This window comes from Tenebrio molitor, chromosome 1 (genome assembly GCF_963966145.1).
Source record: "Tenebrio molitor chromosome 1, icTenMoli1.1, whole genome shotgun sequence".
In the NCBI taxonomy this organism is placed as follows: domain Eukaryota; kingdom Metazoa; phylum Arthropoda; class Insecta; order Coleoptera; family Tenebrionidae; genus Tenebrio; species Tenebrio molitor.
Window position 1 is genome coordinate 42,458,575 of NC_091046.1, and position 25,769 is coordinate 42,484,343.

The 25,769-nt window shown below is 34.2% G+C and overlaps 3 protein-coding genes and 1 long non-coding RNA gene across 7 annotated transcripts; 3 read left to right on the top strand and 1 right to left on the bottom strand.

Annotated features, from left to right (window-relative positions):
• Positions 1 to 51: 51 nt before the first annotated feature.
• LOC138132095 (active regulator of SIRT1-like) lies at positions 52 to 1,373 on the bottom strand. Of its 2 annotated transcripts, none has more exons than XM_069049472.1 (4): positions 1,176 to 1,373; positions 724 to 813; positions 509 to 666; positions 52 to 459 (listed from the first exon to the last, which is right to left on the bottom strand). In XM_069049472.1, exons 1-4 carry the CDS (start codon positions 1,243 to 1,245, stop codon positions 340 to 342), a joined length of 438 nt encoding a protein of 145 aa, XP_068905573.1. In that variant the 5' UTR covers positions 1,246 to 1,373; the 3' UTR covers positions 52 to 339. The 2 variants fall into 2 exon arrangements, with proteins under 2 accessions (XP_068905573.1, XP_068905581.1); XM_069049480.1 differs by having other exon boundaries at positions 1,179 to 1,372.
• A 146-nt stretch (positions 1,374 to 1,519) lies between these two features.
• On the top strand, positions 1,520 to 3,763 carry LOC138132078 (uncharacterized). 3 transcript variants are annotated; one of them, XM_069049446.1, is made up of 10 exons: positions 1,520 to 1,696; positions 1,746 to 1,824; positions 1,875 to 1,978; positions 2,032 to 2,091; positions 2,139 to 2,681; positions 2,734 to 2,923; positions 2,974 to 3,079; positions 3,132 to 3,333; positions 3,382 to 3,534; positions 3,587 to 3,763. In XM_069049446.1, exons 5-10 carry the CDS (start codon positions 2,661 to 2,663, stop codon positions 3,689 to 3,691), a joined length of 777 nt encoding a protein of 258 aa, XP_068905547.1. In that variant the 5' UTR covers positions 1,520 to 1,696; positions 1,746 to 1,824; positions 1,875 to 1,978; positions 2,032 to 2,091; positions 2,139 to 2,660; the 3' UTR covers positions 3,692 to 3,763. The 3 variants fall into 3 exon arrangements, with proteins under 3 accessions (XP_068905547.1, XP_068905528.1, XP_068905538.1); XM_069049427.1 differs by having other exon boundaries at positions 2,139 to 2,923; XM_069049437.1 differs by having other exon boundaries at positions 2,139 to 2,923; positions 2,974 to 3,073.
• A 13,731-nt stretch (positions 3,764 to 17,494) lies between these two features.
• Positions 17,495 to 18,873, top strand: LOC138133869 (beta-1,3-glucan-binding protein-like). Its single transcript, XM_069051869.1, has 4 exons — positions 17,495 to 17,723; positions 17,776 to 17,930; positions 17,979 to 18,142; positions 18,195 to 18,873. Exons 1-4 carry the CDS (start codon positions 17,517 to 17,519, stop codon positions 18,803 to 18,805), a joined length of 1,137 nt encoding a protein of 378 aa, XP_068907970.1. The 5' UTR covers positions 17,495 to 17,516; the 3' UTR covers positions 18,806 to 18,873.
• Positions 18,874 to 21,877: 3,004 nt separating this feature from the next.
• On the top strand, positions 21,878 to 22,765 carry LOC138132283 (uncharacterized). The gene is made up of 2 exons (XR_011160048.1): positions 21,878 to 22,355; positions 22,410 to 22,765. It is a non-coding gene; the product is annotated as an uncharacterized lncRNA (long non-coding RNA).
• Positions 22,766 to 25,769: the final 3,004 nt, after the last annotated feature.

Below are 25,769 nucleotides of genomic sequence, written 5' to 3' on the forward strand. Positions count from 1 at the left end.
TTTGATCCAATTTTCAACATTTCTTTACTAGGAAATGGAACGAATGAAACGTTATTTTTACAAACATTTAATAAATTTTATGTTTTTTATTACCACAAAGTTGTTTCCAGTTACCTTTACACATGACAAATATTGTAAAAACTGACAGACTTCCGCAAAAAATTAGTCCGCTTATGCCGGCAACCAACACAATCGGTGTCGGTGAAAAGGAACACAAGATATTGTCTTCATCTAAGGGTAAAATGGGCACAATAATTAACATAAACAACATATAAAATATTGCCACAACACTCAGAGACAACATGGCAACACTGTAGACTCTGTTTGACAGCGACATCTTCAACCGACGTATTCTTCTTCAAATTTCTTGAAATCTTCTTCAGTGAACGCTGTTTTCTGGGCCTTCTTTGTCTTCTTTTTGGCCTTTACTGGCTTTCTGGTCACTGCCCTCTCAATTATCTATAAAAATAATTTTGTACCTTTTCCAGGCCTATGATCTTGTTCATACCTTCTCTGTGGTTTCTTTATCCAGTTCAATGCGACACGCTTTTCTGATTTCTTTGACCTTTTTCAAATTTTCTCTGAGGATATCATCCTTGCTTTTAAAATTCTTCTTCGCTTCTAAAACCGTCAGTTTCTTTGACGTCGCCAACACTCCTACTTTCTCTAAAACAAGACCGAAACATTTTAAAACACTTTACACTAGAGACGATCCCTCAGTACCTTTGCGGCCCTTTCTCGTAATATTCTTCGTGATTTTTTGGCTTTCTGGCATCAAATGAAATACGCTTTCTGCATTTTTCGGCTTCTTCCCTAAAATTATTAAGGCCCATACACAATGGAGTTAACGTTACGTCAATGTTAAAACGTTAATGTTAACGTTAGATCTAGAAATTCAAAATTACATGTATTTCATTGTGGACCGTTCACAATGACGTTATGATGAAAATTAATGTTGCATGATATTGTTAGCGTTAACGTTAGTTCTAAAAATGTTCTGGATTCTTAACGTTACATTCTAACATTAGCCAACGGAAATAATTTATAAAAAGTACTGAAATACATGTAATTAGTTCTAACGTTAACATTAACGTTTTAACATCGACGTAACGTTAACGCCATTGTGAAAGGGCTGTAAGGTCTACAATTGACACATTTCCAACGTTTATCCTCACCACCTTTCGAATATTTATTAAAGTCTGGATCTACAACTTCTAGAGCCTTCTGCACTAATGCGGCTGACATTTTAACTACAAAAACATCTCATCTGAGAAACTTTATTGAAAGTGAAACGAAAACACTGTCCACATTTCACAGACAAAAACAACAAAAAAGTAGGGTTATGTGAACGCGGCGATGCCAAATTGCACACGTCAATTGCACGTGACTATTCACGGCGTTGCCATTCGTCCAAATACCAATTATTTTTATTTATTTTAGAAAATTTTGATGAATTATGCAAGTTCATGTTGTATAATTAAAGAAATATAAACAAAAGAACGTTTTTCTACACGATTACGTAACAGCAAAAATCGCACTGTTATTATTTCGCAACATTAGCCCTTCACTATCCAAGACCAGAATCACTACAAGTACCTTTCACAACATAGTTTTCAAAATTTACATGTTCTCCATCCACATTTCACAATGTACAATGTAAAAGGGCCCAGTAAATTTGTCGCAAAGACAAGACGAGGTAGTATTTTGTGTTTTTTGTGTTATAAATATTAACCTAAATGTTGCAGGCATATCTCAAAATATGGACAATATGAGGGAATACACGAGAAACAAGTCGGTAGAAAGCGAAGACAACGATGTAGCGGCGTAAGTTAAGCTCCAACGTGTGCGTTCGGTCACTCATTTGCAAGTTTCAGAGTACCAAAACCAGTGTTTCATAATAAGAAATCAGCACCACATCAGCACAGGCAGGAGGTCATATCGCCGCAACATGAAGAACTCATTAAATTTGTACACGAATGTGAGTCGCGCCCCCCCTTTTGGTTCCAATTTTTCTAGTTTATATTGTTTCAGCATGGAACAAGGTTTGTGCAGAAATGTGTCAAGATTCTGATGGTTGTTCAAGTCCAAAAAGTAAGATTCCTGCCAAGTGAAGCTCAATTTCACCATTTTTGTTTCAGGTGATCAGTCAATTTATTATGAAGATAAACCGTTGATTCTAGAGGGCTTCAAACCCTTCGATCTTGAGTCCTGGTGGGGCAAGCGCCTATACGCGTGCATAACAGGTTCTGCCAACGGTAAAAACTAAAATCTCTGATTGAAACTGTAACCACTAGTCACGTTTCTGTTAAATCTATTGTACAAATATTTCAGGCTTTTTATTTTTATTGTAAAGTCTTATTTTGAGCTTTTTAACTTTTTCTATCAGGTTGTACAGTTTTATTAGATTTATGGCTTGTTAAGTTTGCATAGGTAACTGCAAAAGCCTCTTTGTTACTATTTTACGAGGTTTTTGTTCCCGAAATTGTAACAGCAGAAGATGAAACATGTGATATTTGTAATAAATAGAAGTCAGGTGTTTTCTTGTTTGTTGCCGCTCACCTACACCATCCTCAATCTGACATTTGTGGTGAAATATTATGTGAAATGTCATTTATCGTTCCTAATTAGACCAAAAATTGATCATTTGAAGCGTTCGCAAGATGTCAGGCATACTTGAAGATGTTAGACGCTGTTGTATTTGAATTCAGAAGGAAATATTTTAGTTTATTGCAGGAAAGTCGCAAAAAATTGAAACATCACGTTAAACAAATGGAAAACACGGTAAAAACGCTCGAGGACAATTTGAAAGAGTCCAATCAGACGAACAACAAGGTCATGATGTCTCTTCAAAACGATAAAATTAAGTATCAGGGCATTAGCAACCAGTTGGAAGAAGCTTTGAAAGAAAACCAACAGCTTCTGAGTTCGGAGGGTGGAGTTGCGCGTTTATTTTTCACTGATTTGCGGTTTCAGATATTTTGCAGCAAAAATCGGGCGAGCAGGACGCCTCTCGGAAAAATTCTCAGGTCGATTTGAGCGAGTCGTGCTCCACGATGAGCATAGTCCACTTACAGTACAAGTAATTCGTTGGTAGCGTTGTTTCCGATAGTGATTTAATGTTTTTTCGAAAGATTTGAAGAGTTACTGGCAAGCCATCACGGTTTATTAAAATTGTTAGATATGAAGAGCGAAGAAATTAAGAAAGTCCACGACGAGAACGTTCATCTGAAGACGGAGGTGGAGCAGCTCAGGCAAAGCTTCTCAGAAAGCAACGAAAAGTTCGCAAAGTTGCAAGTCAAATTTCAGAAGGTGAAGGAAAGGAAAGACGGGAAGGTGTTGTTTTGTTGATTTCTTTTCCAATCGTAAGGTGGTGCGTTTCAGATTAATAAATTGAAAGTGCACAAAGAAACACTGCAGATGGTTCATAACCAGCTGGTCAATGTGTTGCACAATCAGTGCATGGAGAAGGATAATTTGATGTCTGACGAAATTAGGAACTGTCCAGATTCAGAGAAGGCTCTGTTGTTGCAAGAAGTCAGTCGGGGAAGAGTCAGGAGTATTGTTGACGATTATATTTTGTTTGTAGATGCGGAAGAATAACATGTTGGCCTACGAAAATTTTCAGCTGAACCAGAAGCTCGAATATTTAAGGTCTATATTACATGCAGGAAACAAATTGCATAACAAGTAAAACTTGAATTTGTAAATGTTTAATACAAGTACAGGTATATATTAAATACAGTCGAACTTCCAACTTCCGTAACTTGAAGTTTTATTACGTGGGGTCAATTATTATCACAAGATGTATGAAGTATCCTCGATTTGGCCAAATAATTTTTTTTTTTGTTCGACACTGTCAGAATTTGAGAATTTTCTCCTGTGAACGGATTTTGATAAAAAACGTTGTATTCAACTCGTTCGTGTGTAAATTGGGCCTTTTTTGGCATGAGTGGGTCAGTTTAAAACGCGAGTGAAACGTTAAACTATTAGGTACGACAGAAAGTAACATATAGTAAATTCAAAAAACTCCTGGATTGTCAAAATTAAATGCTAAATAAAATGCTTGTTTTGACTGTACTTGTAGGTATATAAAAAATTTTCGCTAGAGTGTACTGACATCAAAATTCAAAATCTAGTTACAAAATATATTTAGGTAGGTTATATTTTCATTTTTAATCATTGAACTAAAAATGTTTTGAATCATTCATTGCTTCGAACACTTGAAGCGAAATGCAGCATCTGAATGAATAAGAGCAATTTAATAAAGTTTATAAAAAACAGGCGACAAACTGAAAACAGGTAACAAATCAAACAACAACCAAAACCATCCAAAATAAACTAATCTGTTTCATTTATTCAGAAGACAATTCCACTCAGAAAATTTCAACCAATCAGCTTGTAGTATTTTGAATCATTGGACCAATTAGGAACGAATTACATCGATAATTTAGCATGGTCCTAAAATTATCGAAAAATTATCGCTGTAATCATCTCCACCTTCCAAAAATTATCGCTGTAATTTTCTCCTCCTTCCTCGAATTTTGATAAACTCATTTTTGGTCCACAGCAAAATTTTTGTTGTTTTCAACTACGTTAACTAACGCTTTGAGTCATAAGAATACGTATAAATTTAAAAAAATGTGTAAAATTTGAAAATGAAATTTTCCTTCGTGGAATTGTCATGCCGAATACAACTCGATGGTACGAAATTGCGGGAAATTTTTCTCTTCATTTTACTCGTTTTTGTTTCTTAGACAATTTCCACTCGTTCGCTACGCTCACTTGTGGAAATTGTCGTCGAAACAAATACTCGTATAATGAGATCGAAAATTTCCGGCAATTTCGTACCCTCTCGTTGTATTACTAATGAGAATCGCCCTCAAATGTCACATGATTTATATTGACAAATCACAACTCCGAATTGTTTGAATAGCAACCAATCACAATTTAATTAAGCGGAAATTTTCCCTAGGGAAAATTTCCGATATAATTGACCTAGGGAGAAATTTTTTCGGGCGATTCTCTTCCGAATATACCTCGGGACAGATATATATCGCCGGAAATTTTTTCTTGCAGTCCAACACTCGTGTTTGTCGTCAAAAAATTGAAATTAAAAATTCAAATTTTTGAAGGAACTCTGAAGTTTCAATGCAGTGACCATGTTGCTAGGTAACTAATAAAAAACAGTGCGTGAAATGAAAAACAGAAATAGTCGTATGCGTGAAATTGCATTTCACACACTGTTTTGTATGGTTTCTATGGTTTCGATCTTACTAACAATGCAAAAAAAATACACGTCAGAAAATGACCCACTTGAGGCACAGATAACTATGCGTGAATTTCAATTTTTTGAATCAATTATAGAAAAAATATTATTTATATTTCGTGGGCGAAGATGTTTTTGTGCATTCAAAGGCTTATACTGCCTCGACCTTCGTCTCGGCGTAAAAGACCTTTTCATGCACAAAAAACACTCTCTTTGCGCACTTAATATAAAAATAACTATTGCAATTTATTTGACAATGTCAATTTAAACAAATGAATAGTTTGCACAATTTAAAAATCATAGATAACAACTGGGCAATATGAAAATAACTAGTGATTTAACCAACCTAACAACTGCAATTTTGATTTTGACAGTCCAGATGTTTATTGAATGGACTTTAGGTACCTATAGCCTATTCACATCTTAAAAATCCACCAACACCGTAACAGCCCTTTCACAATGGCGTTAACGTTACGTCGATGTTAACGTTAGATCTAATTACATGTATTTTAGTACTTTTTATAAATTATTTCCGTTGGCTAATGTTAGAATGTAAGGTTAAGAATCCAGAACATTTCTAGAACTAACGTTAACGCTAACAATATCATGCAACATTAATCTTCATCATAACGTCATTGTGAACGGTCCACAATGAAATACATGTAATTTTGAATTTCTAGATCTAACGTTAACATTAACGTTTTAACATCGACGTAACGTTAACGCCATTGTGTAATTTACATCGAAAGTAGGGGAAATGTGTCTGAGACGGCATACTTTTTTAAATTTTGCTACAGAAATTTTAATAAACATAATTATTTGTAGTTTCTTAAGTCACAGTATTGTCATAATGTAGGACAGAAAAAGTATTAGAACTACATAATTAATTAAAAATATCTTGTTGCTTTCCAAAAAAAATATGACCCAAGGAGGTTAAAGTACTTTAACCTACTTGATATGACCGTGCCATCTCAGCCCGATATTCCATCTCAACTATGTATATAATGATAAGATAGCGTACTTATTTGATGTCCAAGATAATTAATAAAAACATATGAAAACAAAAGAAAATGCATTTATTTAAACAATAAGTAAATCAAAATAAACAATATAATGGATGTAAGACATAAACATATAACATAAACATAATAGTAGGTAGGACCCGTAGGACCTAATTCTCTAAATTAGAAAAATTTGTACAGTTGTGAGCAATAAATTTTGGTCGTCAAGGTCATTCTTTGACGCAATCGAAAATGCTCCATTGTAAAACAGTCGTAAATGTCATTACCTATCATCATGTTGTATGACATTAATTGTCATTTTGTTCTCAATTTTTTGAGACTTTGTTGACATGGGCATAATCAGGCAGGGAAATTTTTTAAATTTGTGACAATCTAACCAAATTTTGAAATGACATTGACGACCAAAATTTATTGCTCGCGACAGTAGGTACCTATCTTTACAAATATCACAAATGAATGTTTTTGCGTTTCTCCTCAAACCTGCACACTCATTGTGACTCCATTTCCTGCATTTTTGACACCTTTTTCACATTTCCCCAGCACGTGATAAAGTGTATAGTTCAAGACAAAAAATACTTCGTCATCACTACTCATCAGTTTCTAAATTTTGCTCACTATCACTTTTTTCAACAAAAATTTTTTTTTGTCATCTCGAGCAGCTTTTCTTTGCTTTTTTGTTATTTTTTGAGCTTGAGCCTCATTGGCTTCTTCAATGTTAGGAGTATTATTTAAGACGTCTTGTTTCCCTGGTCTTCTTCTGATTGTTCGCGTCATCCACCATCCACCCCTTTTCTCGTGTAAAGCGAAAGTCTACAGTACAGATCCAGTAGGCGCGTGATCGAGCAAGTCTTTCAATCCAAATTATGATTTTCTGCTCTCTTTGTGCCTTTATTTGGTTCACAAAACTTTGAAAAAATGCTGTTGCAAATGACAAGTGGTTTTTTGCAACTTGAATCAACTACATATACCTAAAGTGGGTACAGGTTGCAAAGACACACTTGTCATTTGCAACAGCACTTTTATGACATTAGTCATTTGAAATTACTTTAAAACTGTACTTACATGGAAAATATTCAATCAAAACTATCATTTTCTGGTCCCTTTATGCCTTTATTTGGTTCAGAAATATTGAAAAAATGCTGTTGCAAATAACAAGTGTGTCTTTGCAACCTGTACCCACTTTAAAGTTGGCTCAAGTTGCAAAAAACCACTTTGCATTTGCAACAGCACTTTTATAGCATTAGGCATTGGAAATTACTTTAAAACTGTACTTATATGGAAAATATTCAACCCAAACTATGATTTTCTCGTCCCTTTGTGCCTTTATTTGGTTCAAAAATATGAAAAAAAAAAATGCTGTTGCAAATCACAAGTGGTTTTTTGCAACTTGAGTCAACTATAAACGTAATAACACTGCTGATGCTGAATTTTGATTTAGGGGAATTGAAAAGTTAGATGATATTTTTAAATTCTTTCGCGCACCATCAGATGGGTCTTTATCGTGATCCTGATATGATCCTGATCGTGAACGCGTGGTTAGAAATATCAGAAACCTTTTTTTTCCGGTAACTTTTGAAAGAATGGGATCTTTTTTTATCGAATACTTTGAAAGAAAATATTTTTTTTATAAATCTCTCTCTTTAGATTGCAGAGATTTACAGTCCAAACCTTTGGATTGGAAACATACTGCTGTTAAATAGGTACGTACCTACAGGTTATCTACTGATCATTACTCATCACAAATAAAACATATTTTTTCAAGTTTTTGATAAGTATATCAATAAAGCAGTTTAAACTCGATGAGCTGTGTTTAAGAATTTACATCCTGTCAAACGTGTTTTTACTAACGCAACCTGTGTTGACTCTTTAATGCACTCTGTTAAAAAATTAAGAAGGAAAAACATAATGGGTGTTCGTTTAATATTCTGGTAGCATCACCTATGGAAATCTTTTATTTTGAAAAACGGATGTCGCAGCATTAAAATATGACATAACCTTACTATAAAATAACAGCATGAGACGAATTATGAGAAAAAAGTAACACAATTACAATTCACGCACAAATTCTAGTACACTTATAAATAAGTGTGTTTAGTCTTGTATTAATAAGGAACTCTAAATTGTTTAATATACAAGTGCTCCCTAAAAAACGCCGCACGCTCTAACTCAGTTATTTATTGTTCGATTTCAGAAAAAAAAAACAAATAAATGACTGTTCGAGTTAGTAAGTACCGTGCGATCAAATAAAAAAAAAATCAGAGTAGGCGAAAATGGTGGTTTGAACCAATCAAAGCATCAGAATAGCACAATCTAGGTAACTCGATTTTTTTTTTAATTGATCCCACGTTACTATACAACGTACAAGAACGTATTAATTTGGATTTTTTCCACATTAACTTTACTGTGAAGCGATAGACATTTTTTTTTTCAAATGGCAATGTATAGATCTTTTCATTTAGTATGGTACCATAAACATTCATTTATATTATCAGTTCCAAATTAGTCGAATCGGAATGGATTTTTAGGTGTGGAAATATACAGTTACGTTTTTGGTTACTTCAGGGACTACTAAATTACTAAACTAAACTAAATGTTGTTTGTAACACGGCAAATAACTTTTGTCTTTTTCAAATGTTATTACATAGGTACCAACAATTGACGTGACTAAAAGTACCTAATTGTAAAAAATACTTTGTAAAATCTTATCTGCAACAGTTAAAGTTTAATTATTTTGTCAATATAGGTTTGTTGGTGACAACAAATGTTTGAAGATAAAATTGGTAAGTAAATATTATTTACTTTGGTTCGATTATGATCACAAAATTACAAAAACAGTAAAATAGAAACATGTCAGGAAAATAGGAGCAACTCTATAGCGTCAAAGTCTTTAGAAAAATAACATTTTATAATACCTATTAGCAACGTTTGTGAATTGTTTCTCGTGTCCTGTAGAGATAAAAAACATAATGTTTGACATGTCTCTGAAAATTCTTCAGTCATTTTTTATAATATTTCCAAATATTAGTTTCATCAGTTCATTACTAACAATAGTTTTTTTTGGTGATGGGTGGTACTGTAGTGCTAAAAAAAGTACTGGAATGCTACTATTCCAAATAAACAGATTTTTTTTATTCTACTCAACAAAAAAAGAGACAAGAGGCAGCTATGGAAACAATACTTTTGTAAACGTATCACATAGCTAGTCATTCTGACAGCTTTGATGAATTTTTGCTGAAACTTCAATAAAAAGGTTGTGAATGATAAATCGAGTTACCTTTTTAGGATTCTGTCATGCCTAATTAAATTTGTATTCTCCAGTAAAAATCATGATTTTAATAAAATTCACACAAATGTCAAATTGACAAGTAACAGTTTATTAAGTTACGCCGCACGTTTTCACAAATTTTGTTTTCAATTGCCATCCTTCTCCTTTATCTCTTTTCTTGTTGATCATATTATACAGACTATCATCAGACGATAGTCCATAGATATGGGTGGTTTTAAATTTCATCTCAAAGTTGGCGTTGAAGAGTCGATTGCAAAAATAATGATAGAAACGGAGCCCTGTCAAAAAAGCTACATTGTTATAAAAAAAAAAATAAAATAAAATAAACTAGGCAAAAATGAATAGGGAATTCCACAATTTTTCTTGGAAAGCAAAATAATAGCTCCAAACCTCCCAGGTATTCTTAAACACCAGATAAATGAAGAATGTTACAGGTACTTGAAACATTACATTTAATGTGTCTGTCTACACATTTCATTAAAAATTTTAAACTGTATTTATAAAAAATTCAAAAAAGGAAAAATTCCCTATTCATTTTTGCCTAGTTTAATTAAAATTAAAATTTCATGTTTACAAAAAAAAAAAAAATAGAGACTAGTCCATTCAAAAATCAAAAAACCACCAACGTCGCATTTTCCTCGATAATTACTATCGGCAACACTGTCTATTGTAAAATTTGGTGAGAATTGTAAATTTGAGGTTAAGTATTTATTAAGTGTCTTGTTTTTCTGGGCATGTTTAAGCAAAAATAATAAAAATTAATAAATATCTGAACCGTACTGAGCAATAATAAAACAATTTGAACGAAATTCCAAGCAACTGAATTTTATTTTGAATCAAATGTCATAATTTATAGTTAAGTACAAACATTGCAAAAAAAAACTACCTAGGGTTTTTTAAATTTTACCAACCTAAAGCAACAGGTAGTGGTTTTTTGATTTTTGAATGGACTTTAGTTAATCACACAAAACGAATCGTTTGGTAAAAATTTGCATTCACATTCTGAATGTTGCCCAGATATTTTTCCCGAAATTCATTTTTACAATCAGATAATGAATTTGTCCATTCGCTATTAATAAACCCTCGATTTCGAAAGTAGGAAATTACAATGCACGTGTTTTGTTCAATAGAATAAACCATCGTCAAGAAAATAAAGCTAAAATAAAACATTAAATATTAAAGTCTACCCTCACAAATTTTGCCATTGTGTCTAAAACGGGACGTATTTGCAATTTGTATTGAAAAAAAATAGTTATTTTTATATTAAGTGCGCGAAGAGAGTGTTTTTTGTGCATGAAAAGGTCTTTTACGCCGAGACGAAGGTCGAGGCAGTATAAGCCTTTGAATGCACAAAAACATCTTCGCGCACGAAATACAGGGTGTCCCAGAACTCGCGGATCAAACTTACAGTGCGTTTTCCTTGGTGATAACTGAAAGCAATAGCGTTTAAAAACAGGGACAGGGTATAACCGATTTTTTGTAATGAATAATTAAAGTTGACCAATCAGAAGGACGCTGTTAATTTGAATTTCACGTAAATTTAACCAACGGTTTGAATTGCCTAGCAACATCATTCTAGTAAGAATAGTATGGAATTTCAAGTAAATGTTTGGGCAACTGTGAAGATTTTGACAACGTCAAGTTATAATTTAATATAATTCGAAAGTGTCAAACTTCGTATTGAAATCATGTATACAGCTGCAGAGTATGCCGAAATGCTCATAATTTATGGAGAGTGCCGGCACAATGCAAGTGAGGATGCAAGGGAATATGCAACGACGTTTGCCACATCCAAATTATAACGTATTTCTATGGTTGGTGTACCGTGCTCGAGACACTGGATTCTTGGTGCCTACCTGACAAGCAATTGGTGGTCCCCCCCGAGAAGTTAGAACGCCAGAGACTGAAGATGCTGTTCTTCAGTCCTTTGATGACGACGGTAGAAGAAGTATATTTGAAGAACTATATTTACCGCGAACCTATCAATATTTTAGAGGAACTAAATGACCCAATTCACGAAACACTGGCTACTGTTATTCCTAATATGCTTAGACTGGCAAGGGAAAATTTAATAAAACGAGCTCGCCTATCCCTTCAGATGAAAGGTGGTCATTTTGAAAACTTGTTATAAATTATTCTTTTTATTTTGCATGTTTCTTATTTCATTTGTTGCATTCTACATCATTTAGTTACAAAATTTGACCTTAAATTTTTACTAATAATGATGCTAAAATAAATAGGTTAGTTCAATCCAGTTTTGTCTTCTTTCTTTCAGAACTGCCACTATGCTTGATCTGTTGTTCAAAACCTACGTGTAACTCCAGCTTTTTTTGCAATGTCAAGAATGTTCCTAAAAGTCTTTTCTTTCATTTCGACGATGAAAAGTTCCGCTCGTGTATAGCTGCGCTAATACGTTGGAGATGCAGAGTGTATGCACAGGAGTCAGGATAAATTTCTTGTGATTCCGATTCACTTCACAGGCCCTGCATATTTCACTTTTTACTAAGATTTTTAAAGTAGTAATATTACTCACTTGACGCTACGTCGCCATTTTACCTTCCATCAACAAAGGTTCAATTCATCATATCCCTCCCGTCAATTTCCCATACCCCTCAAGCTTACAATTGCTCTGGAAATTTTCACTCATAACAAAATTAACAAACCATATTTCATTCATTGCCGGAAGAAGAAACTTCTTGCGTTCCCTGATTTAGATTCTATACATTTGTTCACCTGCCTTTGGCGAAATTTCCCATTTTTGTTTATTTCAAAAGTAGCTGTCACTTTTGACGTCTGTTTCGACAAGTTGACCATACAAATATTGAAAATAATTTTATTATTCATCGAATTATACGTTGCTTGGCAATTGAGGGAAGGTACTCAATTTTCTCAAAAAGGGAAAATTAGATTGAGCTCTATTGGTCAATTTGATTAATTCATAAGTAAAAAGCTGTTGCACCCTGAATATTTTTCTAAACGTTTTTTACCTTCATTACCATCAAGGAATATACAGTTTCAATTTGATCCGCGAGTTCTGGGACACCCTGTATAAACAATATTTTTTCTATAATTGATTCAAAAAATTGAAATTAAAAATTCAAATTTTTGAAGGAACTCTGAAGTTTCAATGCAGTGACCATGTTGCTAGGTAACTAATAAAAAACAGTGCGTGAAATGAAAAACAGAAATAGTCGTATGCGTGAAATTGCATTTCACACACTGTTTTGTATGGTTTCTATGGTTTCGATCTTACTAACAATGCAAAAAAAAATACACGTCAGAAAATGACCCATTTCAGGCACAGATAACTATGCGTGAATTTCAATTTTTTGAATCAACTATAGAAAAAAGATTTTTATAGTTTACTAACTGTGATTGGGTACGATAAAACGAATATAAGGAACGAAAATTGGACTGAAAAGCGCGAACAAAGCGTTAGTAATAAATTAAAATTGGGCAGCTTTTCAAAAAGACGCAGACGGCACAATAATATTTTTTCCAATGTTGCCTTGACCTGTAGTGTAGGTATAAGGAATTATGATTAGAATAACAGAAATTATAATTAAATAAACAAAAAATACAATAATCTGGTTTGTTGTTCTGGCGCCAAGCCATTAAAAAAAATAAAATTATTTAAAAAAAAGAACAGTTAAGTGTTTACTTCGCTTTTCACCTTTAACGAGTTACGAATATATCTTCAAGTGTGATTAGTTGTAACATAGTTTATTACACAATGAAATAAATTTTGGAAGAATCATAACGCCAAATAAATAATAACCTACATAATTTTCATGTATGATAAAAATTTTGGATTTAATAAATTCCTGTTTTTTCTACTTTCTTCGTTGTCACGGCCAAGGCTAACGGTCTTTGTTTCTTTAAATTTTTGTGATCTTAGTAACAGTCTCTCCACAAAAAATTGTTACGAACAATCCAGAAGAAATTTTGTAATGAAATTTTTTTATGTTTGTTTATCTCATACATACAGGATTTTAATAGTGTTCTAATATTTTTCGTGGATTTGTTTATAGTAAAAGAATAGTAGTTTATTTGGGTTTTTTTGGCACGAGTGCGTTTTAAAAGCCCACTCGTGCCAAAAAAGCCCAATTGACACGAACGAGTTGAATAAAACGTTTTTTTGTTCGACGAGACCCTTAAAGGCTCCAAATTGCTTAAAATCTTTAAAATTAGTTTGACGTTTCGTTTTGACAATTGGTGACATTTATCAAAATTCGTTCACATAGGAGAAAATTCTCAAATTCTGACAGTGTCGAACAAAAAAAAAAATAATTTTGGTAATTGTTCACTTTAACTACTTCTGGAATTTTCGCGTTTTTTCTGGCTAGACACCCTCAGGACGTCCTCCTACATCGTTTCCCACCAGTCAAACCTTGTGCAAATGAAAAATTTCCTTACCCTTTAGATATACTAAGACTTGGCGCGACCTTGACGCGACCTTGAAACACAACAAGAGAGAAAAAAAAAGGCATTCGCACAAGGTTTTAATGGGGGGACACGATCTAGGAGGACGCCCTGAGGCTGTCTAGCCAGAAAACCCGCGAAAATTCCAGAAGTAGTTAAAGTGAACAATTACCATAATTTTTAATACATATAATTAATTAAAGTGTCAATGTTTAGCAGATTTGAATTTTACTTTTTTTGAGCACTTTTGAAACAAATATACAAAAAACTGTGTGCACTAAAGTTGTTTACAATACCCTACGAGTACGTACCTAACTTCAAATCTACTATCAAACATTTTTTACTATATTTTTAATTTAACTTGTTGAGTGTTTATTGACATTATCTTGACTGTCCTCCAGTTGACAAAATACTTACATCATGACTTTGCTTCATTTTCCTAACTGGAGGAGGATGTGACCAATTTGTGATAACAAATTGTTGAAGTACTTGTAGTACTCTTAACTTACCGAACGCAACTTAAATCTAATCACACTCTAGCTATTTTTATAAAAGTCAGGAGATTAATAAAATATTTATAAAGTTTCTTTGAGAACGATTTTACAATTTGTAAAATTGCTAATTTTGAAGTGACATGTTTTTTCTTTATTAGAAAAGAATATCACAATTTCCCGAAAAGAGCTACAAAATGTCTGCTAAACAACAAAGTACGTGTCGTTAAAAATAAAATAAAGAGTAATTTATTGTTTTCAACTGTCATAAATTCTTATTTTTCTCCTTTGGAAACTGCCTCTTAACTGCCTTAAAGCAAAATGAGCAGATAACGAACCGTTGCCCTAGACAACACATTCAACGTTACATTTCTGACAGGTCTTGAAAAATTTGTCAAAACTGTCAAAAGCAAATGCGAAACCATTTATAAAAGTTGGAAGCTTCAGGGACGTCGTTTCGAACAATAAAATTTTGTATACAACTCGTTTGTGGGTAAATTGGGCTTTTCTAATTGCCTCGAGGCAATTAGAAAAGTATAATTTACACAAAAACTCGTTGCATAAATAACTATTATAACTAGTATTGTATGTTATTAATTTTAAAACTGGACAAAGGTATTCGTATGACAAGGGAAGAAAGTCTATCATTTCGTTTGGCGGATAAAAATAAAGATAAGATAAGAACTAATCACACAAGGGAGGAAATGACATTTCATTTCAAAGTATGAATTTATTTTCCCTTCTACCTTTTTTTATTTTTTGAAAATAATTTTTTAAAATTTAAACTAAGACTCAAAATTAAAGAAAAAGCCTTGTCGTTACCAAAGCTGCGTTGTACAAACAATTTATTTTGTTTGTAATTTTTATTTATTTATTAAAGTGGCATAAGTGGATTTATGAAACTGGAAGAGTATTTATTCAAAAAATATGGATGACGCAAGACGTCCACATTAAAATTCATGTTACGAACAACTCTGACAATTAAGGAAAAATATGTGATCAGTTTTAATAATATTGTAGATAGAATTAGTATTAACAAATAAATGATTATTTTCTGATAAAACTTTTTACAGCTGAGTACCTATAATATTTCCACTGATATCCAGTTGATATAATACCACTTAAGTCTGTTTTGTTTTTTAATCAAAGAACCACGACCTGTTGATTTAGGTTTGCAAAAATAAAATGTTACTAAATCTAGGGAATTTAATTACATATATCTAATGGCTATACCCGCCAACGCCTGTCATTTTTAATGTCATTAAAAGTACGCAAGTGAGACAATTAGTAAACTCTCAAATTAGTTGTTATTAACTTTATTAACATGCTGCTCTACGTAACTTCAATTTTTATATCAAGTATAATATTTTTCACCCTAGGTCAAAAGTGTTCAATGTTGCCAGCTCTATTTTGGGTGTAAATTGCGGTGTTGGGGTTCTTTGATTAAAAAACAGACTATAAAATTGATTCTATTTGTAAAAAACATGTCTTTAATAGGCAAATTAGATTTTAAAAAATGGTATAAAAAACCCATTTTATAAAACTTAAGAGCACTCATCATTTTTTACAGGCACTCTTGCCTGCGGTCATTCGTGTCAAACGGCGGGAAATTCAAACTTTACACTGTTCTAAACGGTTTACTTTTTCCAACGCCTACTCACCCCAGAATTTCATTTGAACGCGCAAATGACTTATCTGTCACTGTTATTATCAGTGTCCGGACGAAATAGTACCGGAGAAGTCGACCAGTACAACTTTGCGTAATACCCCACTCACATATAAACACGATTCAGCTGGTTCGCTTTCAATAACAGAGAACCAGCTGAATCGTGTTTATATGCGAGCGAGGGATTACGCAAAGTTGTACTGGTCGACTTGTCCGGTACTATTTCGTCCGGACACTGGTTATAAGTAATAGGAAATGTCATGAAAAATGTGTGTTATTTGCACCACAATGGTCTTTTGATTTTTGAACAGCCTTTACGTAATATCTAAGAACCATTATGTATTCCAGTGGTTAGAACGATCTTTGGAGTTCTTTATTCGACACCTTTTAACAAATAAAATCAAAGACTCGTAAATTAAAACTTGAAGTTAACCTATCCAGTTGCAGCGTTGGAATACAAAATATTTTGCGAATACCAACATCATAATGTATTCTTGTCTTAATGTAACATACTTTAAGTTTTAGTACTTTTTGTTGTCTGACTTAATTTTTTAAACCTCGTTACTCCCTAACGAGAAAATACCCTAAAACATGACAGCAGATTACTACAGCGTGATCAAAAATGACTGAGTCTGTTGGCAATGAAACAACTGAAAAATATTGGTGTTTTTCTGTTTCGTAATTGGCACTGACCGGAAGTTTTAACTTGACACAACACACAACATTAAAAAAAAAATAGGTTATGTCGGGTATGTTTATGCTAATACAAAAATGACCCTTTGATGGTAAACGTCAAATTCGCCTGTCAACTCTGTCAAAGCTGACAACCGGAAATGCGTTTAGATTACAGTGGTACCAAAATCATTCAAATTTTCATTGTTACCAACAGACTCAGTCATTCTTGATCACGTTGTACCTTCCATCGAGGTAGTAGAAAATTATTCTTTGTCTGGCAGAATCTGGTTCTCTTTACTTTTAAGAAGAATCATCCGCAAAGTTATCAGTCTTGAGACAAAGCTATATTTTTGGAATTTTGATGAACACTTAAGATATATCCGTCTAAACTGCTACACTCTTGAAAAATAAATTCAATAGCTTCTAATTTTATTTTAATTGCGTCACATTCGCATTTTTTCGACTGAAAAAGCACGTTTGGGTCGCAATTTTACGTACTTTCTATCACCTTTAACCTTGACAAAATTTCCAGTTCTTAATACAAGTGTAGGAACACTTAGTATAAGTTTACTTTTCGAGAAGATAGATTACAAATATTTTCAATTGGCACTTAGGTTTTTGGCAAATCGTTGATAATTTGCGCTATAAAAGCCACACCTGGGACAGCTTCACGGCATAAGCAAACAACATGTTCAACACTCTATTTTACCTTTCTCTCTTTTTGGGAGTTTTTCATCAGTGCAGATCTCAATGTGCGACTCCCAGTCCCACGACGGCCAGCGGTACCCACGCTCCAACTGGTCAAATCTGCTCCGGAGATCTCATTTTCGAAGATGAGTTCGACGAGCTTGACATGCAAAAATGGAACCACGAAAGTACCCTAGGTGGAGGTGGCGTAAGTACTCTTTTGTTAATTTGAGAACACGCAATGTACCTATGAACCATAGAATTGGGAATTTGAATGGTACACCAACAGTAGGTACAACAGCTATACAGAAGATGGCTTTCTTTATATAAAACCTACTCTGTTGGCCGACGAGAATGGTGAAGATTTCTTGTCGTCTGGACAACTGGACATCAACGGAGGTTCTCCGGCTGATGAGTAATGATAACAAAACAAGAAACAATTTGTACTAATTACATTGTTCAGGTGTACCAACCCTCAATGGTACGGTTGCGCTAGGACTGGAACCGCAGATAATTATCTTAACCCAATCAAAAGCGCCCGTATCCGAAGTCTCTACTCCTTGTCCTTCAAATATGGTAAAGTTGAAGTTAGAGCGAAACTCCCCACTGGAGATTGGTTGTGGCCTGGTAAACCATATCTACGCAATTTGAGTAAAGAAGATTAAAATGCGTTTTTTAGCTATTTGGATGTTGCCTCGGTGGAATCAATACTCCGGATGGCCAATTTCCGGTGAGATTGACATAATGGAAAGTCGTGGCAACGCCGACTTGGTCAACGCTTCCGGTGTCAACATCGGAAGCAAACTGGTCAGTTCCACTCTTCACTGGGGGCCAGCGTGGAATATCAACATGTATATGATGACCCATGTCGAAAGTAGCAACCCTGCCGGATTCGACGCCGACTGGCACAACTACCAGATGACGTGGACCGAAAACGACATCAGCTTCTCGATCGATGACGCACTTTTGGGCACTTTTGCTCCTCCGGATGGTGGCTTCTGGGAATGGGGTGACCTCGACTCTAGCGGATTCGCCAATCCTTGGAGGACCAGCAAATCCAAAATGGCTCCGTTCGATCAAGAATTCTACCTTTTGATCAACTTGGCTTGTGGTGGTATGGCTTATTTCCCCGATGATGTGACCAATCCAGGTGGCAAGCCCTGGTCCAATACATCTCCCACCGCTTCCACTGACTTCTGGAAGGGTAGGGACCAATGGCTGCCTACGTGGAAATTGGAGACTGACACTGCTGCCTTTAAAATTGATTATGTAAAAATTTGGGCCCTGTAACTTTAAGGGATTGTTTTGTTTGAATGATTATTTGTACTTTTAAAAAATAAAAAAAAAACTTAACTGGAGACATTATATTATTTATGCACGATTAAGACCTAAAACCCTAACATTTAACAAAAATTAATAAATAAATGTCTGCCCACACCACGGGATGTTTGCATCGCGTAGTGCTCCCGTCAAATTTTTAGTTTTGCGCGTAACCTTGGAAACAGTGAAAACACCCGTAGCCATTATGCCAATTGCAATTTTCGGTTATAAATTCATTAACGAAATGATAAACGAGGATGAGAAAGCGGCAGAAATGAGTGTCCAGTATCGAGTAATCCCCATTCGGTTCCTAATTTCACCAAAAATGTTTTTGACTTTTATTTGACATATCTTTATGTTATGTCAAGAAAATTTGTGCATAATTGTCAAATTATAATATAATCGTGCATAAAATAGTGTATGTACTGCGGGCGTGAACTGGCTTTTACGCCCTTAATACATAATAGTTATTTTTATATTAAGTGCGTGAAGAGAGTGTTTTTTGTGCATGAAAAGGTCTTTTACGCCGAGACGAAGGTCGAGGCAGTATAAGCCTTTGAATGCACAAAAACATCTTCACGCACGAAATATAAACAATATTTTTTCTATAATTGATTCAAAAAATTGAAATTAAAAATTCAAATTTTTGAAGGAACTCTGAAGTTTCAATGCAGTGACCATGTTGCTAGGTAACTAATAAAATCCAGTGCGTGAAGTGAAACACAGAAATAGTCGTGTGCGTGAAATCGCATTTCACACACTGTTTTGTATGGTTTCTAATTTTCTATGGTTTCGATCTTACTAACAATGCAAAAAGAAATACACGTTAGAAAATGACCCACTTCAGGCACCGATAACTATGCGTGAATTTCAATTTTTTGAATCAATAATAGAAAAATAACTATTTCAATATTTATCTGGTCGACATGTCGGAATGCAAGAAGTTTCTTCTTCCGGCAATGATGAATGAATGAAATATTGTTTGTTATGAGTGACCTGTACATAATGAGCAACATTACTCCCCGATTGTATGGAGTAAACCGGGTCTTTTTTCCCCTTGGGCAAAAAACCATAGCCAACTCAAGCTGTTAATCATCTTTTTTCCCCTTGGGCAAAAAACCATAGCCAATTAAATTTTATGATACATATTTATTTCAAATTAATTTGTTTTTTTACTCGAGGTGCAGTTTGTAGCCCGAAGGGGAAGCCCGAGGATCCTACAAAGCACCGACGATAACAATCATGCAGTCCCGAGGTGCAGATACTATCGGGCCTTCAAATAAATATATATTTAGAGTAGGCGTAGGCGACATTCTAATTCTGTTAACAGTGTAAAGTAATTTTTGTAGGTAACCAATTATTCTCTGGAGTTACACAGGTTACATAGTAAGCTTTTTCCCAATTTCATATTGTCATATTCCGTGGAGGGGGAATAGGGAGAATGCACTACAAAAATTAAAAATATTTTCGAACCTAATTTTATTTCGTTAAAATGTCATTTTCTACGCTGGAAAAATGTTGCAAACAATTGAATTTCCATAGGTTGCTCTAAATATAAATTTATTTGAAGGCCCGTTATTATTTGCACGAACCAAAAATTTTAATTGAAAAAGCCGAAAGGTTAAAAATTATTTTTAACTGTCAATATGACACTTAAATTGACATAATTTAGAAATTTTCGGCTTTTTCCTGCTTATTTATGCGCAGAAAAATTGAATTTTCCGGACTAGTGCTGTAAAGACTTTACAAGACGAAAAATAAAAAAGATACTTTAAAAAACAACAATTTTCACAACACACGCACAAAATTGATGAAATTTTTTCGATGTTGTTTACTTTGTAAGTATAGTTGCCAACAAAGTTGACAAACTTGATTTTTGTGGAATTTGTAAATAATTTTTCTAAAATTTGTAAATTTCGTCTTTTTTACGATTTGCGGAAAAATTTAATACAAAACACGTCAGTAAAATTTCTTACTTGACTCGGAGCTTTAAAATACTCGGCACAAAGTGCCTCGTATTTCAATTTAGCTCCTCTTCAGTAATGTGAGATTTTCCTGATTTTCATGTAAATAACTATTTTTTATTAACCCAGGGTTAATAATTAACAACCGTCACCTAGCAACGAAAGATAAAGATTTTCATAGCAATCGTATAGAAATGACAACTCGGATCCGTCGCATCAGACAAAATAATTGTGTTAATAATTATTATCAGCAATGGTTTTAACATATCTAGTAGTGAAAAAAATAGTATATAAACCACGGTAGAGAAGTGCCTTATAGCCTTCGCGCCTTACATCCCTCCGCGCGCCTCCGGATGTAATCTTGGGGCTCTGGCTAATCAGGAACTTCTCCACCTTGGTGTATAATATACTATTATTTGCTGTATTTGAAAGTATTGGTGTATAATATACTATTATTTGCTGTATTTGATAGTTATTTATGGTATAAGTGGGTTATTTAAGATATTACCCACGAGAGGTATTTGTAACCTACGAGGGCTTGCCCGAGTAGGTTATTACCTCGAGTGGGTAGTACTTAATAACCCACGTATGCCATACAACGTTTTATCCAATATTCCAAAATTTTTAGATAATGACATTATTGATGAAATTCTGCTCCCGATGGGTTATGAACGTTAATAACCCACGGTGCTAATGGCAACGTGGGTTATGTATGTTATAACCCACGGTGCAAATGGCAACGTGGGTTAAAACAACAGACTAGTTATAGCCCAGTTTACTCAATTAAAACTAACTAGTAAAACACGATATTACTATTGAATGTTGGATAAAAGTATTTTACTCTTTTTTATATCAATTAAGAGGGGCGCCTTGATTAACATAGCCTAGTGCACTAAAAACATATAATCTGCCGCTGTACATTTATCGAACAGCCAAAAATTCAGTGAAAAAAGCCATCAAGTACTAAGTTATCGAATTGGTTCGTCAGAAGCTATAAAATCAATTGGCGCATGTTGTTATTGGTATAGAAAGAAAATTTCTTTCGGATATACAGGTGTCCCAGAACTCACAGATCAAATTGAAACTGTATATTCCTTGATGGTAATGAAGGTAAAAAACGTTTAGAAAAATATTCAGGGTGCAACAGCTTTTTAGTTATGAATTAATCAAATTGACCAATAGAGCTCGATCTAATTTTCCCTTTATGAGAAAATTGAGTACCTTCCCTCAATTGCCAAGCAACGTATAATTCGATGAATAATAAAATTATTTTCAATATTTATCTGGTCAACTTGTCGAAACAGACGTCAAAAGTGACAGCTACTTTTGAAATAACCAAAAATGGGATAATTGCGTCAAAGGCAGGTGAATAATTGTACAGAATCTAAATCAGGGAACGCAAGAAGTTTCTTCTTCCGACAATGAATGAAATATGGTTTGTTATGAGCGAAAATTTCCAGAGCAATTGTAACCTTGAGGGGTATGGGAAATTGACGGGAGGGATATGATGAATTGAACCTTTGTTGATGGAAGGTAAAATGGCGACGTAGCGTCAAGTGAGTAATACATATTACTACCTTAAAAATCTTTGTAAAAAGTGAAATATGCAGGGCCTGTGAAGTGAATCGGAATCACAAGAAATTTATCCTGACTCCTGTGCATACACTCTGCATCTGCAACGTATTAGCGCAGCTACACGAGCGGGACGAGTCATCGTCGAAATGAAAGAAAAGACTTTTAGGAACATTCTTGACATTGCTAAAAAAGCTGGAGTTACACGTAGGTTTTGAGCAACAAATCAAGCATAGTGGCAGTTCTGAAAGAAAGAAGACAAAACTGGATTGAACTAACCTATTTATTTTAGCATCATTATTAGTAAAAATTTAAGATCAAATTTTATAACTAAACGATGTAGAATGCAACAAATGAAATAAGAAACATGCAAAATAAAAAGAATAATTTATAACATGTGTTCAAATTGACCACCTTTCATCTGAAGGAATAGGCGAGCTCGTTTTATTAAATTTTCCCAGTGCCAGTCTAAGCACATTAGGAATAACAGTAGCCAGTGTTTCGTGAATTTGGTTATTTAGTTCTTCTAAAATATTGATAGGTTCGCGGTAAATATAGTTTTTCAAATATACTTCTTCTACCGTGGTCATCAAAGGAGTGAAGAACAGCATCTTCAGTCTCTGGCGTTCTAACTTCTCGCGGGGGCCACCAATTTCTTGTCAGGTAGGCACCAAGGATCCAGTGTCTCGAGCACGGTACACCAACCATAGAAATACGTTATAATTTGGATATGGCAAACGTCGGGGAAAACGTATTGCATATTCCCTTGCTTCCTCACGTGCATTGCGCGGGCACTTTCCATAAATTATGAGCATTTCGCCATACTCTGCAGCTGTATATATGATTTCAATACGAAGTTTGACAATTTCGAATCAAATTATAACTTGACGTTGTCAAAATCTTCACAGTTGCCCAAACATTTACTTGAAATTCCATACCATTCTTACTAGAATTATGTTGCTAGGCAATTCAAACCTTTGGTTAAATTTACGTGAAATTCAAATTAACAGCGTCCTTCTGATTGGTCAACTTGAATTATTCATTACAAAAAATCGATTATACCCTGTCCTTTTTTTTAAACGCTATTGCTTTCAGTTATCACCAAGGAAAACGCACTGTAAATTTGATCCGCGAGTTCTGGGACACCTGTATAGGTAATGCAAAAACGCATCTATTCTGACATTATCCGAAAAGTTACAATAAGATGATCAAAGGGACTGAAATGTATCCGGTGTATAGTATATTTTTGTCCCTAATAGAAATATTGAGTAAAATCATAAATCACACCAACAAAGAATTGAAGTAACGTAACGATCAAGTAAGAAACCGATCATTGTTGCCCGTTAGGTGCGACCAATTATTTGTCTGAGGTGTGAGGTTATTTAACACCCTGCCATAAATTACCGGGGCGGAGTGCTTCAAGATTTGTTTCTTTGTTGGTGTGATTTATGATTTCAGTTAATATTTCAATCCGGGATAAATATACACAGCTGCCATCTAACACAGAAAAAAGCACACGATCATCTACTCGTGATTGTGTGATGTTGTTTGCCTTTTTACGAAATCGGTGCTCCATCTACCGCACAATGGCTATTGGCTAGACCAAATCAAAAACAATGGATGTGTCATTAATGGCAATTGGTTCAGTAAATTTATCATTTCAAGGCTTATTATGCAACACATTGTTCTAACATTTTACATCAGCACTGCAGGTATTATAATTGAGGTAATAACAATAGCTGATATGCTGATATTCGATAGCAATAAAAAAAATACATATATTGATTTTCAAATTATTTTATCTAGCTGAAACTTTCATCAGACACAAGTTATTAGTTGGTAGTTTCCAATACTTTTGAATAGAAGTCTAAATTTTGTGTTCTGACAGAGATTTTCATTCCAGAACATGATCATGATTTGAGTTTCTTTTCATAGGTTTCTTTTCTACATCTTTCGTCACAGACCTCTTTCGTCATCTGTGGAGAATATCAGTGGGAGAATATGTGCAGCAGTTTGCTTCTTAGCACTTGCGAACCGCAGTATAAAGTTGTATCTATTTGTAGATAGATGGCAGACGGATTCAGAACTTACTAAGGTTCTCGATAACACGACAACACATTGTTCATTTTTGAGACTCCAAATTAAAAGAGATGAAAATATTCGTCGTAACCGTTGTCTTACCTTATTTATTATCGAGAACCTTAGAACTTACAAGGTTGGTAGAAGTGGAATGCATATAGTAGGTTGCCACGTTGAAAATTCGGGGGCGGGGAGTAAAAGTAACGTAAAATCAACCCAGAAAATTTGAGTGTACGAATAGAATCCAAGGTTTATAAGCTCCGTGGTGTTTGTTGAGTGTTTTTTTTTTTTTGGTTTTATTCTAGTGAGAGAAACAACCAGGATCAACAGACAGACAGACTTCACGAGTAACTTTTGCGAGGGGAAAATTCAAACTATTGTTGTAAATGGGAACGAGGCAACATACTATACGCATCTCAGTTCTACCAACCTTGAGAACTTATTAAAGTCCCTAGATAAAAGTTTTTTTTTTTAAATTTTATCTAGTAACTTTAGGACTTATACACCATTCACATCGTTCGTAAATGGCGTCAACGCAACAACAACAAACACATTTTTCTATAATTGCTTCAAAAGATTGATATTGACGCACAATTAACTATGCGTGAAGTGGGTCATTTTTCTATTTTGCACCTGAACACAGTCATTATAACACTCAAACGGGTTGCGAAAAGGAGTTCATTTCGATACGGATTTCAGGAACATTTACTTAAATCTTTAATGTTGGCAGTGATTGATAGTGAATTGTTTGTCTAGTTACCAATGTTACCAACCCCTTATTTTTACCAAATATAATTTTCCTAGCGTTATGTTTCGAACTTTTTTTTAATTTAAAATTTAAAATAGAGGCGAAATAGAAAAAAATATTGTAGTACACTCGTTTTATAGGCCATTTTGTTATAAAACTTGTATAATAAATTACTATTTTGCACGAGCTCTGTATGATGAACAACTTCATTCCCTGATTGTATGGAGTAAAGTGGAAAAAAGAAATTGCCAATTCAACCTTTTATGATACATATTTTTTTTCATATTATTTATTTTTTTTACCCGAGGTGCAGTCTGTAGCCCGAGGGCGACGGCCGAGCACCGACTGTAACAATCTTGCATTCCCGAAGTGCTACTTAGATTGCTAACTTATTTCGAATTAAATAAAATATCAAGTTCTAGGGGTTTCTTGTATTTTGGGTTGCATACATATAACGAAATTTTCATCGGAAGTTTCTCGTGAATAACCTGTATACAGGATTATTCAGATGAGAATACGAATTTACCTCAGGGGCATAGGCAGCACAAAATACGCCTTCCATTACGACCTT